The following is a 26,661-nucleotide window of genomic DNA, read 5'->3' as shown; positions in this document are numbered from 1 at the left end:
ACATGTTGTGCTATTCATACGTCTTCCCAAGAGTTTGGGTTGAAAAAGTAAGGTTCTGGTATATCGTCATTTTGTTCCAAAAGTCGTAAAGAAAGCAAGTGAAATACATAATAAAGCCTCGGAGAAGCAGGTTGAAGAGTAAGTGCTCGTTAGGGATGATAAAAAGAAAATCCATGAGCAGATGTTTCACAAGCACACAGAAGCCGTAATGTGTGAGGAGAAGGGCAACAGCTGGAGGGTAGAACATCTGGTCAAGCAATATATCTGTGTGCAACGATACAGTTTGAACTGAAACAGAGCAAGAGCAAGCAGGGGCTGTTCAGGTGTGAGGACAGGGGTTTACAGCATTAAGTGAACTCAATACGTCATGCTCTCAAACTGAACAAACATGCTTTTGAATGAAGATAGGAAAAAAGATCCATACTCGAGGGGTTCTTCCCCCGCCTCAAAGAAATGATGCAGAAGAAGCCTCGTCTCCCATCACGGCCCTCCTCAGACTTCTGCACAGCAGCATCTCGGGCCTCATCGTGTCCTCCATTCGGTTCCATCTGCTCGATGTGTCTGAATCCCCACTCATTCACTGTTCATGCCAGACGGCAGATGAAACGTAATCAGCTCTTAGAGGGCTGCGCCTATACTCATAGAATACAATACGTAACAAACATTCATCGTTTTGGTTTGACAGCACACAGCGTTAATGTTTCTCTGAACTCACATCGCTCTCATAGAGAAGTTTCTCAACGCAGCAGGCAGCTAGTTTCTGAGAAAATGTTCTCAGGAAAACCTGCACACTCAGCACACAGGTGCCGAACATAGTCGAGCATTTAGCAGCTAAAGAGACAGAAAACAACAGCCCAGCAATGAATCCTATCCCACCTATATTTGCTTTCTGATGACACTTTCAGTCAGGCCATTGATCTTAGGCTGTAGTTGGTAGTGGGTTCATTTGGCTGCAGTTTCTGTCTCTCTCCCTTTCAATGCTTTTCTTTTTTCTCTTCGCTTGTCACAGTAGAGTTTTACTTGAGATTATGTTGTTGCCAGGATTTCTGTTCAAGCAGGCTGAGTAGAATCTAGGCTTGGCCAATGTCATGAACAAGAACAAGTGCAAGTGAGTCACAGGTCTGCAGCCTACAGGAGGGTTGCACAGCACTGACAAAAGAGCCGAGGATGGGACCAAATGTCAGCCTGACTTCACCAGACACTCACCATCCCAGCAGAGCCACACACGCACACGCATGCACGCACGCACACGAACGCACGCAGACGCACAGAAATCATCTTTGCAAACAGCACACAAATACTTTGGGATTTTGGATTCATGCAGGTTTCCTGATGATGTATGCAGATGAAGAACCATTGGTGAGAAACCAAGTCTGTATGTGGAGAGACATTTGTACGCATGCATGCTGGGTGCACATCTGTTAGTGTGTGTGTGTGTGTGTGTGTGTGTGCGCGTGTGTGTGTGTGTCCCCCAGCTGCACTCTGCCATCCCCCATCGGATCCCTTCTGACCCTGTTTAATCTGGAATCCAATCAGATTTGTGCAGAGACCGGAAGGCCTGTCAGACATGTCAGCTTCAGCTCGCCAAAGACTTCACTGCCAGATGTTCACTATGGCATCTGCCGCACTGCTTAAACTATCTCACTCTTTGTTTCTCATCCTCTCTCTGCATATGTCACTATCTACTATGTTCATTTTCCTAATTTGTTTGAATATACTATTCAAACAATATTTATGTCATTCCTTTTGGAGTTTTGCTTGTGACACAAATTGACCATTTCTTCCTTGCGGCATGACTACCCTAATAAAGGAAGGTTGGTTTGAGGAAACAAAACATCATGGTTCAGCTTCAAACGCATACATGAAGTTAGGTTTTGGCAACATGGCAAACATTATAGATTTACCCAACAAAACCACAGCAAAACATCACAAATGCGTCACTTTAGAACAGGGGTCTCAAACTCCCGGCCCGCGGCCCGCCACGTCATTTTATGTGGCCCGCAAATCCGTCAGCAAAAAAAAAGAGAAAAATCCAAAAAAAAAAAATCTTTTTTTTAAGTTAGACTTGATAATAAAAATATCCCCATACTCGAAATTATGAGATAGAAAGTCGAAGTTATGAGATAGAAAGTCATAACTATGATAGAAAGTCAAAATGATGAGATTGAAAGTCAAAATGATGAGATTGAAAGTCAAAATTATGAGATTGTAGGGGACGACCGAATTCACGGGGCCCCTTTAAGGAAAGGGGCATAACCCTGGTGACAGAGGGGGTTAAAGGGTGACAGGAAGTGAATGTGTTTTAGGTTTTGTATGGATGGAAATAAACGGCCACAAGGTGCAGCCAAAGGGAATACTCAACTCCTTGTTTGTTTCCACACACCTACATTGGTGACCCTGACACTCCTGGACGTTTCCAGAAGAAAGAATGACGACGCACGCAGTTTCGCTGAAACTGCCAGAGTTTTGGGAGACGCAAGCGGCGGTGTGGTTCGCTCAAACTGAGGCACAGTTTGCCCTCAGAGACATTACAGCGGACGCGACAAGATATTATTATGTCGTGGCGGCTCTCGGCAGTTCGACAGCAGGCAGAGTGGTGAGCATTCTGGAAAATCCGCCAGAGAGGGATAAGTACAATACCCTGAAAGACCGGCTGTTGAACATTTTCGGGCTTTCGGACTCTGAGCGGGCTCGCCGGTTGCTTGCTTCTGAATGGCCTCGGCGACAGCTAATGGACAAAATGTTAGCGCTGCTAGGTAAACACGAGCCGGAGTTTCTGTTTACGGAACTTTTTCTGCAGCAGCTCCCGCTGCAGGTGCGGGCCGCTTTGGCCAACACCAGGATTACCGATTGTCGTGAGTTGGCCGAGGAGGCCGATAAGTTTTTTCTGGCGGGCCAACAAAGCTACACGGCCGCGTTGAGGCCGGCCCAAGCCACGGCGTGGCCGGGGGAGACAACGATCGTCGCCGCAGCAGCAGCAGCAGCGAGCCAACGCCGCTCAGTGACTGCCATGGGCGTCGTTTGGGAAGGCAGGCTGGTGTTCATCAGGGACGACGTTTCCGGGCGACGCTTTCTCTGTGACACGGGGGCGCAGAGGAGCATTGTGCCTGCATCGCGGGTGGACATGCTGATGAACGGGCAGGGCCCCCTGCTGGAAGCCGCAAATGGTACCCCCATACAGACCTTTGGGACACGGTGCCTGGAGCTGTGTTTTATGGGGCAGCGTTTCAGCTGGGACTTAGTGACTGCCAAAATTGCCATTCTCCTGCTCGGCGCGGATTTCCTATGCGCTTATGGGCTATTGGTGGACGTCAAGGGCCGCCGCCTGATAAATGCTGTGACTTTTTGCTCTTACCCATGTACACTAAGTGGAGCAGGCTCTACCAGGTCGACATGGGCGGCAAGCTGGAGTATGTGTCGGTTGACCGCCTTAAACCAGCACATCTGGACCTGGACCAACCTGTACGGTTGGCTGAACCCCCACGGCGGGGGCGGCCTCGTGCCCTCCCACCTCAGCACGACAGGACCCGGAGGGGGCCTTCAACGGTGAATCTGCCTCCGGCCCCAGAGACACGGAGTCGGGCTGGTCGGTTGATCCGGGCCCCCAAACATTAATGGTTGGGACTAATCTCGGGAGTTGGTGAATTCTGGGGGGAGGCATGTAGGGGATGACCAAATTCACGGGGCCCCTTTAAGGAAAGGGGCGTAACCCTGGTGACAGAGGGGGTTAAAGGGTGACAGGAAGTGAATGTGTTTTAGGTTTTGTATGGATGGAAATAAACGGCCACAAGGTGCAGCCAAAGGGAATACTCGACTCCTTGTTTGTTTCCACACACCTACAAGATACTTAAACACACAGTCATAGAAGCAGCTCTTTGGCTGGTTACTGTACATTTGACATGGAAATGTATTGTGAGTACATTGAAGACTACTTTAAACTGTGAATGCAGAGTTATTTAACAATATGTTACGAGTATGTTCTGCAGAGCTTGACTAGAGATATACCGACTCAACACATTTAAACCTGGGAGAACAAACAACCTGCAGCCACTGGGTCAAGTTCTGAGAAAACACGTATTTCATTCTGCGCAGGTGCATCAGCTTAAATAGACAGTCACATGACACACTCACACCTGAAATGCATTGGCAATAATTGGGAGCACAATCAGTTGCTTCAATTAACACCCCCACTTGATCACACATTATTGACAACCATAAATCATACAAGGGAAAAAACATGGAAACCAACTGCACTTAACTGCACTTAACTGGCTATGCCCCAAACAAGAACATGGAAAAAGTAAGTAGCTTTGCTTTAGTAGCTGGTTTTGTCATCAGGTCAGCTACCATCCGGTCTGTTGGGCAATACTCCAAACATACTTTACAGTCATTAACAGTTGATCTCACAAAATGGTATTTTATATCAATGTGCTTACATCGCTGTCTGCTCACTGGATTCTTGGCTAATGCAATTGTACCTTGGTTATCTTCAAAAATCTTAGGTACATCATACAGACAGTCATCAAGATGTTCAAGCAGTTGAGATAAGTAAAGACACTCTTGTGTGGTTGCGGCCAACGCCATATACTCTGCCTCACAAGTTGACAGTGCTACCGTTGGCTGCTTTTTGGTCTTCCAGGAAATCAGAGGACCATTCTCACTCAGACTAACACAATAACCAGTTGTACTGCGTCTGTCAGTTGCATCACCTGCCCAATCTGCATCACTGTAAGCAAACAACCTCAGCTCATCACATTTTCTGTAACACAACATTTTGTCATTTGTGCCCTTCAAATATTTCAGTACATGCTTAACAGTTGTCCACTGCTCTTCTGTCGGCTCACTGAAATGCTGTGACAGTCTGCTTACAACAAAGCTCAGATCAGGTCTGGTGCATGAGGTTAGGTAGATTAGGCTACCCACTGCCTCTCTGTATTTTCTGGGGTCACCTAGCTTCTCATCAGTGTAATGCAGCTTTGGTTCACAAGGTGTTGACCTGGGCTTACAATCCTGCATATTAAACCTGTCAAGCAGCTTGTCAACATAGCTCTGCTGTGACATGGTCACACATCCATTACACTGGTCAAAAGTGATACCAAGAAAATTCTTCAGTCTGCCCAAATCTTTCATCTGGAACTTCACAGCAAGCATCTTTTTTACTGCTTTTAAAGCACTCTCATCACTGGCTGCAATAACCAGGTCATCAACCCAGATCAGTAGGATCACCTTGTCATGTTCCGTTTCTCTCTCATAAACACAGTGATCGGCTGGATTCTGTACAAACATATTTTCACATAGATAGTCATGCAACATTATGTTCCAGTTTCGACCTGATTGTTTAAGCCCATATAGTGACTTCTTTAGTCTACACACCATCTTCCCATTTGTCTGAGATTTTACATCATAACCCTCTGGCTGTTCCATGTAAATCTCACAATCAATTGGTGCATGTAAGTAGGCGGTTTTAACATCCATCTGATGTAGGATCAGATCCTCCTGGGCAGCTTTCTGCATCAACACTCTCACACTAGTCAGGTCGGCAGTAGGCGAAAACGTTTCTCCATAATCTACACCCATCCGTTGACTGTATCCCTTGGCTACATAGCGGGCCTTGTACTTGTCAGATCCATCAACATTGGTTTTGAGAGTATACACCCATCTACCCCCCACTGCTTTCTTGCCCTCAGGTAAGGTGGTCAGAGTAAATGTGTTGTTATCCCTCAGTGCCTTCATCTCCTCATCCATTGCATATATCCACTTACTTGAGTTGGATGAAGACACAGCATCTCTGAACGTCTGCGGTACATTACAAACCATCCTGTAGCAATAATCAATGTTGATCTGAGCCTGATCACTCTCTATCCCATAGAAGTCTGGCCTCCTCCTCTCTCTAGCAGGGTATCTCCGTGGAGACTGGGATTCGGGCTTGACTCCACCTGTCTGTAGGCCTATCTGGCTTGGACCTGGCCTAGCTTCTGGGATGTCGTTCTGCTCGGGTTTGTCAGGGTCAGGTCTGGTTGCGTTAGACTGCACACCAGTGTCATCGTCGGACATGTCATCAGTCTGCTGTCCCTCAACACAGGACATGAACCTCACCAGTCGGTGCTTCATCACCTTCCTGCTGTCAGGGTAGTAGACCATATAGGCTGGACTGTTCTTGTCATAACCAACGAAGATGCCCTTGTCAGACCTTGACTCTAGCTTCTTCCTGTCCTGCCTGTAGGCGTAACATACAGTACCAAACTTCTGCATCCTGGAGACATTAGGTCTCCTTCCTGTCAGCATAAAGTAAGGTGTCTCTCTGGTAATGAGACGTGAAAGTCAAAGGTTCTGTCTCTGGCTCTCTGAGCTCTGAGAGGTTGAAAGGACTGAAAAAAATAGTAAATAGAAAGTCAGCGGAAAGAACTAAAGTAGAGAGCCCACAAATAGAGAGACTGACATACGCTGATTCTTTAGCTCGTCCATTAGTGGATCCCACTAGGACACAAGTTCACATTATATTTCATAATCTGCTCTACAAGCTTCATTTGTGTCTCTTATTTGGGGTTGTAAATCGAATGCATCCTTGTCTGCTTTCTGATGTTGTGTTATTTAGTTTTGTAATCTTACATCACACAAACCTCACAAGACTAAGAACTGTGTACAGGGTGAATGCAGAGAACATGTTGCCTCCACAACACTCACTCTATGAATATCAGCAGCAGTTCATTGGGTTCCGCTGCCTTTCCTGAGGCCTTGCTAGTTACCACATACATCATAGCTCATAGGTGAGACGAGGTCGAACTGATCTTCAGCTGTTTCTTTGTCGTGTGAGATTGGATCGATGCAGCGCTGCCACACACACTCTGCCTCAGTGTGTGAAGTTAGATGATAACAATGTCGTAATAAAGCAAAGCGGCCCATGACTAGTATGAGACAGTCATGTGACAATTGGAGTTGCTTCACTAAGTTAGCAGCCATGATGATGATGTTAGTAAAAGCTTAACAGATTTTTCATTTTGAAGAAACAATAGTTATAAGCAATATCCCATCTTAGTGAAGCAACTCCAACTGTCACATATTAAGTCATGGGCTGCTTTGCTTTAGAAAGAGGTTCGTATCATCTAACTTCATCAACAGTTCCCTCGTTATGTCTGTCGCAGGACGGACTGCCTGGTGCCAGTCTGGGCTCAGTTCTTTCACTGATGATAACGTTTATCCTTTGAGAGGATTTATTCCTATTCACATGTTATGCCATGTTGCTGAGCAAGATGAACGTGGTCAGCACATTTCATGTCAATTTGCACATTCCACTTGGATATTTTTATATAAATGGAAACATTGGCGCGTGGTCAGATATCATTAAAATGTTAAGATTGATGAATATTCATGAAATATATTTGAGGGACCCTTTCCCTTGGAAATGTCGAGATGCTGGTGAGACAAAAGGACGAGTATTGTGCAGATGACATCAGCATGAAGTGGTGTTGTCCATGCATGGACATACAGCTGCTGTTTAATTAGTGGGAGTAAAGAGGATAACTGAGTATTTCCTTGTGCTATTGTGACAAACCCATCTGTGCTGAAAGACGACCATTGACATGCAACACTTTTGAAATCTACCTTTTATTTCAAAAACAATATCATCAGTGTATCATTGCTTCTTTGATTTTTTGTCCTTTTCATACCTAAATCGGTAAAACAAAAAACGGTGCTGTTTTTTGTTTTTAGGTTTTAACACCAGAATGGAAAAATGAATTGGAAAAAAACAAGGAGCAGAGGTTTATTTTCTCCTTGACCTAAACTTTAGGGAAGCAGAACGCAGCTTGGGTTGAGACCAGGCGGCAACCTCCGGTTCTGAAAAGCGAAGCCAATGCAAAAGTAACGTGCATTCTCTCTACTCGCCATCAGGGGGCGACTCCTCTGGTTGTATAGAAGTCTATGAGAAAATGACTCTACTTCTCTCTTGATTTATTACCTCAGTAAACATTGTAAACATGAGTTTATGTCTCAATCTCTAGTTTCAAGTCTTCAATACAGCATGATGTTCATTTAGTACATTATGGTCCATTTAGAGTCACACAGACCATAAAGCAGGGGATGCTTTAGGGCGGGGCTACACGGTGATTGACAGGTCGCTCCTCCTCAGTTCAAGGTGGACGAGGACCAAAGTGCAAAACTCGAGGGTACAAAACTACTATCCACAAACAATGGGTGACGTCACGAGGACTACTTGTTGTGTATAGTTTATGGTGGAGACTTAGTTATTGAGCACGGTGGATGATATTGTGATAAATAGGCTATGCGTACAACGACTTAAAGATGCATCAGAAGGAAAAATGAGTCAGCTTCTCTGGCGTTAGGGTCATTTGGTAAATGGACGTGCATTTACGTAGCGCCTTTCTAGTCTTCCCACCCAAAGCACTTTCAACTATAGGCTACATGTCAAAATTCACCCATTCACCCACTGATGGCAGAGGCTGCCCTTGCCCTTTACAGCACGCCTCGCCGAGATGGTCAGAGCCGATCTACCATCACCCCTCGAGCCGGTTGACTTGGAAAGATCAGCACGGCAGGGGAGCGGCGGTCGCTGCTCACCGGGCGGGCTGACTGTCCGTCTGCAGACCCTCTCTGCTGGAAGTGTAACAAATATTGTTGGTTCATTATGAATCTGTTGTGGGCATAATTAATGGCAGACACTGGTGCTTGATCAATGCCCCTCCAGCTATTCCATGAGAAACGACCCTACCTCCAGGGCGACTGTGGCTCAGTGGAGGAGCGGGTCGTCCTGCAATCGGCGGTTCAATCCCCGGCTCCGCTAGTCCACGTCCACGTGTCCTTGGGCAAGACACTTAAGCCCAACTTGCTCCCGTAGCTGTTCCTACAGTGTGTGAATGTTGTATGAATGTTAGAGAGTCCTGATGGGCAGCGGGCACCTTTATGCTCCTCCCATCAGTGTGTGAATGGTTTAAGGATGACATGTAGTGTTAAAGAGCTTTGAGTGGTCGGGACACTAGAAAAGTGCTGTACAAGTACAGTCCATTTAGCATTTACTCCAGAGAGAGTTTCTGTACATTTGAAAATCCTTCTTCCTGTACGCACAGCTCACAACAGCATCCACTGTGCACAACCAGCAGCATCTGCTCACATCTCGACCCAAGTTGTGTTCTGTTCCGGTCATGGAAAAAGAAACCACTGCTGTTTGTTGCTGTTCTTTTCCTTCTGATTTTAAAATAGACAAAGAAAGAATGATACACAGAGTCAACAGACCTTCATCTCAACTGCGTTTGGCGTGTTGCCAATAAATCACTTCGTCTCATAGAAATTAAATGTCTCACTTTGATCACCACATATTTCATAAAAATAAACATTATTGGAGGTGATTAACAACAACAATGGTAAGATGTGCCTTATGTTCATCAAAATATATCAACTTGTTGTTTACATGATAGAACACCGCTATGAGAACCAAAGTAAGCGTGTGGGGGGGGGGGGGGTGGACATGGCATACGTCAGACTAACACACTGGATGAATGGTAGCTCTGCATAATGAAGACGCGTCACATGGCTACTGAAGGATACGTCAATGATCATGCTGATCAAACCGTGGCCTTTCAAAGAAAAACAAGGAGTCACATGTTTTCCACATAACAGATGAAAAGTAGGACTTGTGCTGTCATGTGAACGGAATTCACAGTGGAAATGCTGCAAAATAAATGTGAGTGCAATGTTTGAGGAGGGCCATGCATGAAGCAGTTGCTGAGCAGCCTAAAGGCAGCGCTCCATGGAGCCACGCTGGATGGGCGGTGTGGATCAGTAGTGATGGTCCTATCATTCACCGTCAGCACATCTCTCCTCTCCGCCCTCTGCTCGGCCAACAGTCACGGAGCTTCCATCTCTGTTTCAAGTCCGAGACGCGTCCTTCTCGTCACATTTGTTCGTCTCTTCTGCCGATCTCCATCCTGTTTGCATTGCTTGCGCTCCCTGCAGTGATTTCTTTCATACATCGGTTTAATGTGACCCTTTCACCTGGGGCACTGACTGCTGCTTGTTTTTTTGTTGTTTTTTTGGTATAGTGAGAACGTTGCATGTCGGCGTACTTTTGGTCGAAGTCTCTTCAGTGGGCCAATAGGACAGGAAGGAGTTTATGCAGGAACAGTAGAGTGATGCAGAGGAGGGGGTCCATGGTGCTCATCACACCGCAACCTGGATGAGAGGAAGGTAGAAGACAAAGAAATACAATGACACACATTAACATTACACTGATCAATTAACAAGAGCCACACTAGCAGATCTGTGAGGCAGTACTTCGACACAGTGGTGCTTTGAGCTTAGCACCATCATGCTAACATGTTGTGATGTAAGCGGAGGCTGTGGGAATGACATTAGTTGTGCTGCCGCTTGCATGGCTGAGACTGTAGTAGAACGAAGTGATGGTTGCTATGCCCCGCTCTGCACAGTTTCTGATGCTTGTAAGAACATTGTAGAGGTCTATTAATCATACACTGGCTACATACTGTACAACATCATGCCACAGCAGAGGCTAAAGCAACATACAATTTGTCTTCATTTCAGACATTTATAGACAATCAATGTGATCAATGTGGAGAGATGAGAATGATAAGTGACTAGATGCCTGCAACCCTACCGGTCTACAGACTGACCTACTACCAGTGTTGCACTAACAGAGGTCAAAGCGCACTGTAGCTGATTTCCACCTCATCTTACAACACAATGCAAAATTGAATTGACTTTAAAAGCCTGCCAGTTATATCGCCAGTGCTCTTTACCTTTTAAAACAGCAGAGGGGCCAGTTCCAAAGAAGACGTGAGGTGAGCTAAGGTGTTCTCAGCTGTCAATAGAAGCATCAGGTTTAGTTGATGCATTTGTATGATGTGCTTTAAAGAATGACCCACAATGTGAATCAGGAGGGAAGACCAGACCTCATGTAAACCTGGGTACCAAGGTTCAGCTCACTCACTGTGTTATCTGGATGGGAAACTGGATTGTTCAGGTGCACAATATCAAAAGCACAAGTCCAGACAAAACAAGACCAAAGCTACAAAAGTGTTTTTGTTATAGTGGTGAGTCAACATGGCACAATGTGGTCCTTCATACCGTCTACTGGAGCAGACACTACCGCAGGCGGTTGTGAGTACTTTGCTAGATGTCTATTTGGTCTGTGGACAGATCTTGTCAAGGCGATAGTGACAACCGTAACACATGTGTAGTTGAGATCAAAAGGAAGGCCGAGGTCAAGGATGGATGTAGTCCAAGCAAGGAGGGTAGGAAATAGGAAAGGGAGCCCCTGGCCTGATTCGGTTGGTGTGATCCCGTGACATCACCAGATTTTAAAAAAGATAACGTGATATCGATTTTTACTGCTCATGCCGCCCAGCACCACACGTGGCCACATCTTACACATTGCACCTTTAAATGGAAACACGTACATCATCCCTCATGATACGAATGAATGTATGAACACACGCACGCATGCACGCACACACACACACACACACACACACACACACACACACACACACACACACAACACACACAACACAGCCTGTGGAGCAGCTGTCAGGCCAGATACAGATACTCGGATGTCGTCTGTGTGTCTGATTCTATCTCACTGTATTTCTCCTTTACTTTACCTAAATCTCATATCTCTTCTACTGCAATAGTACTGTTGTGTAAGCGATATTGGAATCACATTATGAAATATTGGACCTATAAACCCTGTACCTGCTTCTTTGGGACTTTCATCCTTTCCACTGTAAAATGAAACTAAAGTTCAAAGGGACTTCTCTCATTTCTTCCTCTAAACCACCTTCTCTTGGCTTCCATCCATCCACATATTTCTATCACTGCTCTCTTTTATCTTGCCAGTTTAATATCTGAGCCAATACCCTCATGATTAAGAACGATGGAACTGGTGTTCTGCCTGGAACAATACTGCTTAAATTTAACTTTAACTTTAACCCGTATGTCTACGATTTAATTTGAAATTATATTTAAATGTTATGGTAATTGCTTTGTACAAGAAAGCCATGGGCAGTAACCAATCAAACCTTTCTGTGCTTATCTGTAGGCAAACAGGGAGCGTGCATAAAGATGACTGACACCAAGTCCACCACAGAACCGGTGTTAACCATGGAGCTGTTAGAGGTATCTATGGAATCCACAACATCTCTAGTTTAAGGAGATGTCTCAATCTCAAGATCTCAATCTTCCCTCTAACAAACCCATTAGAGCCTCTGATACAGTTTGACTTACTTTTTTACTCTGTCCTTGAGTTTGTGAGAGGCGTTTTTGAAATTTACATTTCAAATGTATGACGATTATTAGTGATAGGTATATTATCATATTTTTAATCTTTCAAATCTTATTCTATATTTTATGACAACCACTCTATCTGCTGAGCTGACCTGTGTTCTTGTCCAACACATTCTATTGTACCGTTAACCTACATGTCACTACTGAAACTCAAACAATAGAAAAACTCTTTTCAAATAAAAATATAATTACAATAAAACTGAACTGAAACTGTTATTCCCGCAGGTCGTCACTTGGATGATTACTTAAATCAGTCATATGCTCTCAATAACCCTCTAACATCAAACTATCCACTGCTCAATATAAATCCTACATACTGTAAATACAGTGTATAAGCATCTTTACACTATCTGTCACGATCAGGCTTTGCCTTCTGTGTTCTGTGTGTTTCTTTCTGTAGCTCCTCACGCTACCTGTCAGCCACTCTCTCAGCACCAGTCTAACTCCCTTCACCTGCCCCTGATCACTAATCAAGCACTCCCTCATCAGCAGAACTCCCCTCACCTGTTCTAGCCACTATTTAAACCCCAGCCTCCCAGTCACCCACTGCCAGGTCATTGTTTGTGTTCATGTCTACCCGCCCATTTCTGCTCATCCTGTTCCCGGTTTCCCCGTCTGCCTGCCCTGCCTCGTTTCCCGCTGGATTTTCCCCCTCGTCTCTTGTCTTGAACTTGGACTCCCTGTTGTGTGGTAAACATTCCCTTTGTGTTTAATAAAACGCCTGCTTCACACTACTCTGCGTTTGAGTCCTCTATCATGCCCCGTGACAGAATGGACTCAGCAGACAATGCTTTGCAGTGCCGTCTCCCCGAGTGGTACGCACAGTTCATGGGAACCCGCCTGGCCTTTGGAGGGCATCTGAGTGTCCAGAAGGCAGACCGTGACCTGATGGACATCCCTCTCAACCCTCGTAGGAGGCAGAGGAAGGGTCCAAGGGGAAGGATGTAAATGATGAAGAGGAGGGGACCAAGCACGGAACCTTGGGGGACACCATGGGTGACTGGGGAGGTGGAGGATTTAGTTGTTTATTGCAATGAATTGATGTCTGTCTGAGAGATATGAGGTGAACCAGGAGAGGGCAGTGCCAGTTATGCCAAGGGAGTACTGGAGACGTGAGAAGAGGATGGAGTGGTTGATAGTGTCGAAGGCGGCGCTGAGGTCAAGGAGGATGAGGATGGTGAGGAAGCCAGAGTCAGAAGAGAGAAGTATATCATTTGTGATTTTCAGCAGGGCAGCTTTTGTGCTGTGTTTTGAACGGAAGCCGGATTGGAAGGGTTGGTAGAGATTATGGAGATTGAGGGGGGACTTGAGTTGTGATGCAACAGCTCTCTCAAGGACTTTGGACAGGTAGGGGAGGTTGGAGATGGGCCGGTAGTTGTTGGGGATGTCGGGGTTAAATTTGTTTTGCTCTGAACTACGAACCCACAAGTAACGGTCAGCAGAATGCACTTCTACCGAGTGTTTTGTCTTTCAGCTCACTGTGTTACTGTTTGAGTCAGTCTCACCGCTCTCATTGTGTTGTTTTACAGTCAAAGAGTAGCTGAGGAACACAGTGAAGCATTTAGCAGCTAAAGAGTTTATCAGTGACGGTGACTAAGGAAGTCCACCAAACCTCAGATGAAAATGAGAATATGACACCCGACAGCTTATCTGTCCCATCCCCCACCATCCTCCCTCCCATATTAATTGTTTCTGCCACTCAGTCAGATGACATTGCAGAAATGTGTCAGATGCCTGCGTTTCTTTACTCTCACGCCATAGGCTGTTATTAGTGAGGCTAAGGCAGCAGAGCTGAGAGCCAGCACGAAGTAATCTTTCAATTTTGCCAATCTTCTTAACCTTCAGCTGTTGTCAAATACTTAAAGTGGACCAATTTTGAGGAAACCGAGGTAACAAAGATGGATTCCTCCGGGTTGTTCTGTCAATAGAATTGTGTCAACTGTATTTGATAACGGACACCAGCAGCATGCCTGGCTGACAGTCCCCTCAAGGACTCAAATGTGAGAACATCAGCTCCCACCACTGCACTATTAATCAGGAGCCTTTTAGATTCAGATCTGCACTGAAGTCAAATCCATTTCATCGAACATTCCTTTCAATCAGGAATAATTCATCAAACGTTTCCAGGGTGCAAATTTCACATCAGATATCAAGATAAGAATTTATATGAAACTGACTTTCAATTTTAGACCACAGTGATGCAACAAAAACTCATGTTAAAAAAAAAATAAACCTTGATCATTATGAGACAAATACCACTGTTACAATATTCATTTTCAATATTTCTGTAACTTTGAATTAAAGCAGAAACAATGGGTCAGTCAGCAGTGGCTCAGTTCATACGTAGGGGCTTGGGAACCGGAGGATATCTGGTTCAATGTGAGAGAATCTGAATTGTAAGTCGCTTTGGATAAAAGTGTAATGTAATGGATGAGCACTTTGTGTGAGTTTCCTCACAGCACGAAAGGGCGACTGTGTTTCTTCCCAACGTCCAAAGTTAGTTCAACTTAGGGCTTCTGCCTAAAAGTCACAGCTAGAGGCATCAACAGTGTAATTGTAGACACCGCAACAGCATGGCAGGCTGTAAACTTAACAAAGCCGGTTTTGATGCCGATGATGGTGATGGACATGGAGGGCAGCGGGACTCGTGTCTGTTAGCTGCTCCAATGACTGCTCAGTGTGAGTGAAGCTGGCTAAACTACTTTTCAACACTGGTACAACCTCCTCTACTGCTGATTCACAAGCTGCAGGAAATGTAGTTGAGCAGCAAAGAGGAGAACACAGGACCATCGTCTTTAAGATCCCAGAAAGTAATTGTTCAGTCTGAATTCACCATCAGTGTCCTCTGATCAACACAAAGTGAGGCTGCGTCTTAGTGTTTGCATCAAACGTCATACGTGTATGTTTTTCTACCCAGGGGAATCCGTCAAAAGGTGTACTCCAGATTCTTCTTGAAGACGAAGCCAGTCAGGTCAGATGACGGATGGTATCCGTAGCTAATGAAAAGAATAATGTCACAAATCTTTGTCATCAATGTTTCTTCTCCTGTCCTAGTGCTCTGGTGAGGTTCAACAATCTCCTTGGATTGAAGTCATGAACAATTCTCTGCTGCTCTTTACTTAAACCCCGGTGTGCTGTCACTGATTTAAGATTTCCATGCTTTATAATCAAACAGTACACAGTACACCATTTCTAAACTCTTACAAATATGTAACCTGTGATGAGGGGTTGATTGTTGACACTTTGAAAAGTAACTGTAACTGATATGACTCCCTAAACTACTTAACTGTAATATCCATATGTTCAACAAATTCATTCCTTTATAGAGGCTGTCCCCTACCCCTTGAGTATAACTCCACAGGCATAAATACACAACCAAGTCAGTTCGCTGAGTCAATCCATTTTATATGTCGAGTCAGCATTGTTCCCCCTTGCACTTTGAAGCATTGTCCCCTCGGTAGGATACGGGTTTCATCACCGTCCCCGGTGTAACGTTTGGCCACTACATGGATTTTGCATTCCCGTCTTTCCTGGAATAAACATTGTGGTTTAGAGCACACAGGTTTTGGTAACAGGTCAGAGGAGCCACACAGTCCGTGGGAGCAGCGCTGCTGTCAGCGCTCAGCAGATCATTTTCACTGTCTATTTCTGCTGAGAAAAAAACAGGCAACACACCAAATCTCTTGATGAGCCGCCTTCAGCCGAGTCGTGCTGCTCGTGTCTTCTGTACGGTACTTGTCCAACAGCGTATATGCTGTATGTACTTTCTTCATGTGGATAAAGATGGAAAAGGTTATGTCAGCTTTGGGTGTCTTCAAAGATGTCAATTCCTTTAATTGTAATGTAAATCCCATTTTGGCTGTGGTGAAAGAGGTGAAAAAAAGATCCAGGTTGCTCAGCAACACAGTTGACTGACAACTTAAAACAACAGGGGCTCCCTCTCCATGTGAGTCTATACCTCATCTTCATTCTTATTTGGATCAAAGAAACACGTCCGTATTTTTCTACATCAAATACTTTTTCTTTCTTATGATACGTTCCCTTGTATTGTCAGTTGACTGAAAATTGGTAGCGTAATGTTTTGAGGCGAGTATCTCTTTTAATTTTGGAACATACTGTGTCTGCAAAACCCCAAAAATACTGTGAAATAGCTTTTAGGTCGTATCGGCCACCTCTACCATTCTGATAGATCAAAACGGCTCAAATGCTTTATGTCATATAGGTCGTCACTTTGCCTCCATTTGATTTCTTTCCTTGTTTGAACAGAATTAAGATTTGGAGTGTTTGAAAGAGAAATGCACCACTCACCCATGAAATAATAGATTATGGTCACTTTCTATTTTCTTGGCTCCCCAGCCTTGTAACAGAGGGAAATGTGAGCACAACAGTTGATATCAGCACTGTACCTGCTTTGAAATGGTTACAACAGCAAGAGGCATTAAGCAATCAGGCTTGACAGTCCAATGATGAAGGTCAAGCTTCTGTGAGGTTTAATGTGCTGCATCAGTAATCATCCAGAATACAACAGATGTAGTTCATATTAGGGACAGTGGACACCTGGCTTCACAACTACTTTGTTAATTGGTTTGTTTTTGGGCTTACTAACAAGTACAGAGATCAGTGTTCACTAAAAGCAGGTCTGGATTTATTACAGTGTATGAATGGATGTGCTGCTGTGGCTCAGAGGTAGAGTGGGTTGTCTTCCGACCGGCAGTTTAATCCCCAGGTCCTCCAGTCCATGTCGATGTGCCCTTGGGCAAGATACTTTACCCAAAATTGCTCCCGAGGCTATGAATGCGTGTGAATGTGAAGTTGTTTAGTCCTGATGTGAAGTCAGTGAGGACATGTAAAGGACTTTGAGTGGTCTGAAGAGTAGTAGGGCACAAAACCAATGCATGTATGCGTTTGGCCGGAACATTGGTTCGTCTGGTCCTGGCCAGTCTGCTCCTGTGGGACATATAACTTAACGGACCATTTCTGTGGTCAGATACTGTATTTTACTGGATACCAGTGGTGGGCCATCAGGGCCTTCAAGGCCTTCTCTGCTGGCCTAAACAGAATCACAAAGTTATAGCTATTTTATAATTAAATTATTTTTCTTAAATACTCTACATGTATTATAATTTATAAAAATATTTTCCCATTATCTTATGTTCTCATTGCACAGCTACTGTCTTCCTCAGTTGCTCTGCTTCCAGTGCAGCTTGTTTTAAGTAGAGCTCTTATCCAATCAGATCTCACCTCTGTGTCTCCAGGTAAGAAGAGAGGCCCGAGGCCTGCAGACTCAAGTGAATCCATGTGCAGTTTAAGTGAATCAACCAATCAGATCTTTAGTTTGACATGTTGGGCGTATTCTTTGACGTGCCAGAGTCTGCTAGCTGGCCTACAAGTACGTCAGCATTAACGTGCAGTGAGGTGCAGCGTGCGCTGTGATTGATCAGTGGGCGAGCATGTGACTATTGTGAACCGAAACTTAAAGTAGCCATCAGAGGCTTAGTCGGAGTAGTAAGAGTTCAAATTGAAAGATGTGGAAGAAATGATCTCCTCCGCGAATCGCCACCTTAACGTGGTGGAGGAGTTTGAGTGGCTCAGTGATCCTGGGAGCTATGTTGTCCGGGGCAGTAGCCCCTGGTAGGGTCACCCAAGGCAAACAGGTTTCAGGGAAGAGCCCAGACTCCGGTTCAAAACGACCCTTATGATAAGTAGCCCACGGACTTCAGCCACCTCGCCCGGACCAGGGAAACCGGGGGACCCTCCCGGAGCCAGCCCCAGGAGGGGAGCTCGTAGGCGACAGTCTGGTGGCCTGGCCTTCGCCCATGGGGCCCGGTCGGGCTCTGCCTGAAGAAACACCATGGAGCAACCACCCTGTGGACCCACCACCCGCAGGGACAAGCATCGGGGTCGGGTGCAATTCACGGCAATAAGTCAGACACGTTCCCGGTGGGTGTTGGCCTCCGCCAGGGCCCTTTGTCACCGGTCCTGTTCGTGACTTTCATGGACAGGATATCTGGGGGTCTCGGGATCGCCTCTCTGTTGTTTGCAGATGATGTGGTCCTGTTAGCCTCCTCGGATTGTGACCTCCAGCATTCACTGGGGCGGTTTGCAGCAGAGTGTGAAGCGGCGGGGATGAGAGTTAGCACCTCCAAATCTGAGGCCATGGTGTTCTGCCGGAAACCGGCGGATTGCTCCCTCCAGGTGGGGACGGAGTGCCTACCTCAAGCGAAGGAGTTCAAGTATCTCGGGGTCTTGTTCACGAGTGAGGGTAAGATGGAGCGGGAGATCGACAGGCGGATCGCTGCGGCTGCAGCAGTAAAGCAGGCGCTGCACCGGAACGTCTTGGTGAAGAGGGAGCTGAGCCGGAAGGCAAAGCTGTCAATTTACCAGTCGGTCTGGGTCGTGACCAAAAGGACAAGGTCGCGGCTACAAGAGGCCGAAATGAGTTTCCTCCGTAGGGTGGCCGGGCTCACCCTTAGAGATAGGGTAAGGAGCTCGGTCATCAGGAGGGAGCTTGGAGTCGAGCGCTACTCCTTCGCGTCGAAAGGAGTCAGGTGAGGTGGTTCGGCATCTAATTAGGATGCCTCCTGGACGCCTCCCACTGGAGGTTTTCCAGGCATGTCCAACTGGGAAGAGACCCCGGGGAGGACCCAGAACACGCTGGAGGGATTACATCACCCAGCTGGCCTGGGAACGCCTCGGGATCACCCAGAATGAGCTGGAACATGTTTGGGGGAGAGGGAGGTCTGGGTCAGCCTGTTTGGCCTGCTGCCACCGCGACCCGACCCCGGATAAAAGGAGGAAAATGGATGGATGGATGGATGGAAGAAATTATGACTTTTTGGCATTTTGCTTGGTATAGATTATTTTTTTACCTAGTTTTGTTTTTTTAACACTCAATGGCTGAAGGAGGAGAAACGGATTAGTGAGTTGGGATTTAACCGGATGAAACTCTCTGTCAACAAAGAAAGGAGGATGGAGTTTGTCTTTAAGTCGACTGTTTTTTTTACATCTAACATCTGAATGGCCCTTGAGTGTGTAGCAGAATGCGTGTTGCTGCAGGTCTGCTGGATTGATTTGTTGCTTTGCTGTCATATGAATATATGTGACTGGTTCTTGTGAGTTTGTTATCATTGTGTTAATTATATAGATTTGGACTAAATGCATTCTCCGTTAATTACGAAGCATACCGTCATGCGCGGAGTTATTGTTTGTTAAGCTAGTTTAGCGTAGCCTCAGAGAAGTGCACTTAAACTCACGTCCACAATGACAAATGTAACTAAATGGCTTGCAGATTCCTGCCTTCACCTAAATGTTAAAAAGAAGTTTGTATGTTCTTCACAAAGAGAGCTTGCAAAGTGTTACTGGAGCCAAATGTTTATGTTGCTGGTGAGAGGCTACAGGTAGTGTCAGATTTTAAATATTTAGGATTTTTTATTGATTCTAATCTCTCTTTTAAAAAAATAGGTAAAACATGTGACAAATGTCTTAAAATTTAAACTCATGCATTTTAGATATATCAGACACTGTCTAACCATGCAAAATTGTATTTTCATGCAATGATTATCCCCCATCTGACCTACTGCTTAACCAGCTGGGCACAAGCCAGCAGCACGACATTAAAATCCATTCATATTCTCCATAAACAAGCCCTAAAAACACTTGATAAAAAACCCAAAAGTCACCATCACTGCAATATTCTCCCCAAACATCATATCCTGAGTTGGGAGAACATCATTAAATTCACTGATGTGTGTCTGGTTTTTAAAATTGTACATGGTATGGCCCCACCTTCACTTAGTGATTTTATTAAACAAAGCACTCAAAGCAGCAGACTCACTAGATCTGCTTCAAGAGGTGATTGTGTCATTCCACATAGGTCAAGCTCGTTCAGTAAATCTACATTCTCTGTGAAGGCAGCTCACTCGTGGAATGCTGTGCCACCACACATACGCACACAAAACAAGTACCAAACATTCAAGCATAACTTAAAGAAATGGCTTGTTGCCAATCAGGTGTGCAAGCATTGATGTACTGTCTGTCCTGCCTGCTTGTTTTGCCCATATGTGCATTTGTCTTGATCAGTGTTGCTATTTTCCATTTTTTTGATGTGTATGTTAAGTGCTTCAGTGTTACATGTGCTTGTCCTGTAGGTGGGTCTGTTCTGCGTGACGCATGCTGAAACCCGTTATGTCTGCTCTGCTTTAATGTCGTTCACTTTTCTTTTGCTGTGTTTTGATTTTGTCAATATGTTGCTGTCTGTTTCTCTATGAATTTTAACTCCGTTTCAATTTGAGATTTTGTTATTTTAGGCTGCCTTGAAACATCTGGCTGGAGACAGCAGATGGAAATTAGCCTCTCTGGCTAACTCTGGCTCACTTAGTGTAACTGTTGATTAGTGTGCATTGTCCCTGAAAAATAAATAAATAAAATAAATAAGTGCGGTGCCTCAGCTGTCTTTTGTTTTTTTGTTTTTTTTGTTCTGGGTTCAGAGGTCACAAAGCCCGTTGTCTGCTACGTGAGCGCAGTCCACCGAAAACATTATATTTCCCACAATTTAAGCTTCTGTATTTTCCAAATGCACTAGTATTATTCAGACGTATTGTTCGGTTCGTAAGCCTCGTACCGAACAGTTTAATACGAATACGTGTATTGTTACACCTCTAGAAATGAATACTAACCGTAGCTGTGGCATCATAATGAGATTATTGGGTGGTGTTTCAGCTGTAGGACAGCAGTGAAGGTCCAAGTATAAAATGCCACTGCTAGATACTGTATTGGTTATTTAGCAAGATGGCACAACTCGAGGGGCAGCCTATTGCAGCAGCTCGCCTAACTTTCTATATGTATTTTTAATTTTTTGGTACATCTAATCACCTTGAATCTACTGTCTTACTTTGTTAACTTTATCAATGTTCTACTGTTCTAAAATTGTTTCCCATTTGGTGCTAGTGAGTCATACCGACAGGACAGAGGGTAGATATACCTTTCTTCACTCTGCTCTGGGCTTGGTGAATGGCGTCGTGGCACCAACGCTTTGCTCGACCCAGCGAAAAGATATTGTGGCGCCAAGCAAGTCAATGGAAATAATGGGTTGCAGAGTGCATTGGTGCTGTTGTTGTATTGAGTGTGGAAAGTTCCTTGATGTGAGATGAAAGAGATTTTGGGTTGTAGCCAAACCCTTTATTACATAGGTCGCCATGTGGAATGTAAGGTCACTATTAAAGAGATAGACGAGCCTTCCTCACTTACCAACACCTAGCGGGAATGCAACAATATGTGTTTCACAGAGCCACGGTGGTACAGACATATTTCGAACGCAAATGCGACCATCGCGAGAACTTGTGAGGAGCAGTAAGAACTAAAAAGCAGGGGTAGTGGTGCTTGTGGATAACAGGTGGAGTAAACCTCAGCATATTACCATGAAAAACTTCATCTGTAAGCCCGAATGTCGAACTGTTACGCTGCGTTCACACCGGTCGCGTTGATTTTTTGACGCACTGCAAAATCGCGTCCAACGCGCCGCCGGTCGTGTTCACACCAAATGCCGCAAAATCGCGTAGCGCCGGAGAGGGGCCGTGGTTTATCGACTGGAAGCCGTTCACCTGGCCGTCATTTCTTTCCGCTTTCAACCGTGAAAGGAATAAGTACAATTGCTGCTTTGTACGTGTTGTGGAAGTCCCTCAAACGTCGGAATGCCAAACGCCGTCATGTCTGGTTCATAATATTGTTCAGAGGAGCTCCGTGGATTTTATCGAGCTGTATTCACTGGCTAGCAAGCCACCGGTCGCTGTTTACTACAGCTGTAGGAACACAACATAAACTGATTTGGCTGTGATTCAGCGGAAAATAAACCGACAATAAAGGGACTCCGAAATAACTACATAATGATGCCGATTTGTACTTGTCTTCTCCGACAAAAAGGGACTCCGAAATAACTACGTAATGATAGAGATTTGTAGGCTACTTGTCTTCTCAATGGAGCTCTGATGGATCGGTGCTAGGCTATGCTAACATCGTAGCAGCTCCAGCAGCACTCAATAATGTCACGTAGACGTAAATACGGCAGCGTCTATTCATTGTTTGTACCATATGGTTTACACACACACATGTATACACATAGTTTGGTCCGGTCTCTGTTGATATGAGGTATCGTAGAGCTCTGGGTGAACACAGACTGCTACAGGATTTATTTCCTGATTCAACAGCAGGAAGTCAGTGATGACAGGGGGAGCAACTCAACGCTGATAGGCTATCGCGCCACAGCGTCACGCGATTATGTCGCAGAAGTTGAAAAATTTCAACTCGCGCGTTGCCGATTTTGCGGCGTCCAACGCAAAAACGCGTCCAACGCGCCGCGCCATCGCAAAATTTACCATATGCAGATCTCAAGGATACACAGTTCTACCGCCCTGCCCCCACAGGTAACATCGGATCATAAGCTGGTACTTCTCACCCCCTCATACCTGCCCACTGTCCAGCAGCTGTCTGTGACTAAGGCCATGTCCACACTACTCCGTTTCCATTTGAAACGCATATGTTTTGCTACGTTTACACTGAGTGTCTACACTATGCCAGGGTTTTCGAGCACCGAAAACGGATACATTTGGAAACGCTCGTTATTGGAGCGATTAGCGAGCGGTGTATTGGAGGATGTTGATCAGCAGCTAATGAGCCACACCTTAGCCTGATGTGACAATGGCTATATAAATCCACAGCTCAACAAGGATCGGCCTTCCCTCTCCTCAACACGTCAAAAATGGCGCCGCAGAAGAAGGCTACCTCGACGTGTTGGTGCACATTGTTTTTTGTTGTTTTTGTCGTTAATTCAGTTTTATGCTGCGATTCCCAGAGCTCTTTCACCAGAGATGAGCTCATGAACATCAGGGGTACAACTCCAGCGGACTTAGTTCCATCTTTTCTGCTAACTTCTGAATTACTGGGCATTCTAGTCAAAGGTGCTCTTACTTTAGCCCACGCAGTGAGACGACGGCAGAGAGGGAGACAGGCCGGCGCGCTCGTGCGACTCCGCTCACGTGGATTTCGTACACCGCTGCCGGGCATATTTCTCTCAAACGTCCGCTCACTGTGCAACAAACTGGACGAACTCCAGCTACTGGTGGCGAAAGACAGATTTTATTCATCTTCCGTTTTGTGCTTCACTGAGACTTGGCTGTGTGGATAGATTCCTGACTCTGCGCTCCAGCTGGCGGGCTTCCAGCTGTTCAGAGCGGACCGAGACACGGAGCTCTCAGGCAAATTGAAAGGTGGAGGAATCTGTTTTTACACCAACAGTGGCTGGTGCAACGATATGTCAGTGATTATTTAGCACTGCTCTCCTGATCTGGAATATTTTATCATCAACTGCAAACCCTTTTACTCCCCATGTGAGTTCGCTTCATTCATTCTGATCGTTGTTTACATTCCGCCGCAGAGCAACGTGCAGGCAGCACAGCGCACGCTCGCCGACCAGATACTGTGTGTGGAGCGGACCTACCCGGACTCTCCAGTTATTGTCCTTGGTGACTTTAACAAAGGAAACCTCAGCCACGAACTCTCTAAATACCGTCAGTTTATTAAATGCCCTACCAGAGAGGAGAACATTCTGGACCACTGCTACACCACAATCAGCAGGGCATATCACGCCGTCCCTCGTGCTGCACTGGGACTCTCTGACCACGTCATGGTCCATCTGATTCCCTCATACAGGCAGAAACTCAAGCTATGTAAACCTGTGGTGAGGACATTCAAGAAGTGGACCTGAGAAGCTCTAGAGCAGGGGTGTCAAACTCATTTTCACTCTGGGCCACATCAGCATCACGGTCGCCCTCAAAGGGCCGGTTGTAACTGTAAAACTAACTTCCCAACACAGTAAAATAACTCTCTGCATTTGATTATTGTTTATTCAAGTGTACAAATATTGTACATGCAGTTATATCAATGAAAAATGATATTTAAACACATTTCTGTTGTTATAACATAAATCATTTTAATTGAGGGTTAAGAAACCCACATTACTCTACCAAAGATCAAACTATTAAAGAAAATAACAAAGACAAATATCAAACAAGTTCTTACATTAACTTTGTTCAAAGCTGTTTGTGTCACCTCTCTGCATCACTAATGTTCCTCCCTGTCGTCATCCTGTGCATGGCAGCTACATCCAAGAGCTGCTCACTGAGAGTCAGGTCTGATGAACATGGATAGATGATGTATCCGTGTTGTCTGTGCTTTCATCAACAGTTCATTAGAAACACAAGTACCTGCTCGTCTCTTAGCTAGCTGTGTTGTTAGCTTGCTGCTCGTTCATGAACTCGGTCTGCGATGGTGTTTCTTCACAAACTGACATTTGTAAAAGTCTGTATCTGGTCGGAGCACTGCTCACATACCTTCAGCATGCACTGGGCTGTAGCTGTGTAAATATATTCTGCTGTGATTGCAGTCTGCCTTTTAATTCTTGGACAATTTTATGTTTTTCTTGGATGCTAAATTTAGCTCCGTGTTTGGTGTCAAAATGCCGACGTGAATTGTATCCTTCATCACCGACACGCCTCATAACACAGAAGACAGACCCGTTTTTCTCCTTGAAGCACAAACATGTATTCGTGCTCCCATCTTCTTCAACATTTTCTTCCCTCTGCATAAATGTTTCTCTTCGTGGACATTTTGGGATTATTTGTCGATCGTTGGAAAACCGCTTTTCAGGCTGTTACCTCTCCTGTCCACCTGTTGTGATAGTTTTAGTGTCGGTACACAGACAACATGCTGTCTCATAATTTCAACTTTCTATCTCATAATTTCAACCATGGGGATACTTTTATTTTCAAGTCCAACTTTAATTATTTTTCCAAAAAAAAAAAAATTGTTATTTTTTTGCTGGCGAATTCGCGGGCCACAGAAAATGACGTGGCAGGCCGGATTCGGCCCGCGGGCCTTGAGTTTGACACGTGTGCTCTAGAGGATTTTCGGGCGTGTTTGGACTGTACAGACTGGGATGTTTTCAGGACTGCTACCAACAACCTGGATGAGTACACAGAGGCTGTAACTTCATATATCAGCTTCTGTGAGGACAGCTGTGTTCCAACAAGCACCAGGGTGAATACAACAATGACAAACCCTGGTTCACAGCAGAACTTAGACAGCTAAGGCTGCAAAAATATCAGGCCTTTAAGGCCATATCCACACTAGTCCAGTTTTCCTATGTTTACACTGAGCAGCCACACCACGCCGGAGTTTTGGAGCAGCCTTAACGGAGGAACCTGAAAACTCCGCCGAGGTTGGAGGTATTTGAAAACTCCGGGGTTTTGGTTGAGTGTAGATGTCTGTTAGAAAAAATGAGCCCACACCCGTGCTCGCTACTGGATTGGTTATTACCAGCCATGATGTCTCCGTCCCTGATTCGTCACACTCACTATCACGTGACCCGTACCCGGAAGAAAACAAAACAGCCGGGCGACCAGCAGCGATTCATTTCAACATGGATAACGAATGGCAAGCCTTGCTTGCTTTGTTGTCTGTAGTAGCAGCTATTGTGGCGTTAAATTCATCATTTTACAATGCTGCTAATGCCTACATGCGGAGGAGGCGAGCTGTTCTTCGAGCGATGAGCGAGCTGCTTGACCATCGGCGATCAGCCCCCACGGAGCGGCTGTCTGAAGCTACAGTTAGCAATAAATGCTGTTCAGAGCTACAGCTACAAACAGACAACACAGAGGAAACTCGTGAGAGACGAGTGATCGACGCTGATTCGTTTTACTTTTTCCATTTGGTAGCCTTGAGAGACCTTAGTCTGCAAGTATTTCTTCATGGAGCATGAAAATATGTACGAAGATATATTATATTCGCTAATGCTAATCGCGGTTAGCATTTCCCCATTGGCGGTAATGTTAAAATTAGCTTAGAAGCTAGCGAGTCGGACCTGTTGCATGATGTTGTGCCCTAAAAGATGGAGCAAATGCCCTAAAGAATTGATAGAGGGCGAAGATGATGTCCCTGTTTTTTCTGCTGGGTGACCCAGCTTATCACCTGATGCCGTATCTCATGAAGGAATACCCCAATGGCGGAGCTAACGTTACATTCATCAGCCCCCACGACAACAACACATGGAAGCGAGTGATCGACGTGTGTTGACCACATTTATGGACCATAATCGAGTAAATGTTTCCGTGTAAGTGTTGATTTTAAAGTAAAGTTGATGTGAGAGAGAGAGAGAGAGAGAGAGAGAGAGAGAGAGAGAGAGAGAGAGAGAGAGAGAGAGAGAGAGAGAGAGAGAGAGAGAGAGAGAGAGAGAGAGAGAGAGAGAGAGAGAGAGAGAGAGAGAGAGAGGGACGGACGGACGGACGGACGGACGGA

The 26,661-nt window shown here is 45.3% G+C and overlaps 1 protein-coding gene across 1 annotated transcript in view; it reads right to left on the bottom strand.

Annotated features, from left to right (window-relative positions):
- Nucleotides 1–10,096: 10,096 nt before the first annotated feature.
- Nucleotides 10,097–26,661, bottom strand: part of vstm2b (V-set and transmembrane domain containing 2B) — a gene marked incomplete at both ends in the record, with an annotated part of 35,856 nt that continues 19,291 nt past the window's right edge. Inside the window, one exon of the mRNA XM_079295745.1 lies at nt 10,097–10,185. Within this exon, the coding sequence (XP_079151871.1) occupies nt 10,097–10,185 (89 nt within the window). The remainder of the gene's footprint in view (nt 10,186–26,661) is intronic.

Source organism: Melanostigma gelatinosum (genome assembly GCF_949748355.1).
Source record: "Melanostigma gelatinosum genome assembly, chromosome: 2".
NCBI classification, from domain to species: domain Eukaryota; kingdom Metazoa; phylum Chordata; class Actinopteri; order Perciformes; family Zoarcidae; genus Melanostigma; species Melanostigma gelatinosum.
Note: the sequence above shows the minus strand (reverse complement) of the source record. Positions and strands in the feature narration are given on the sequence as shown.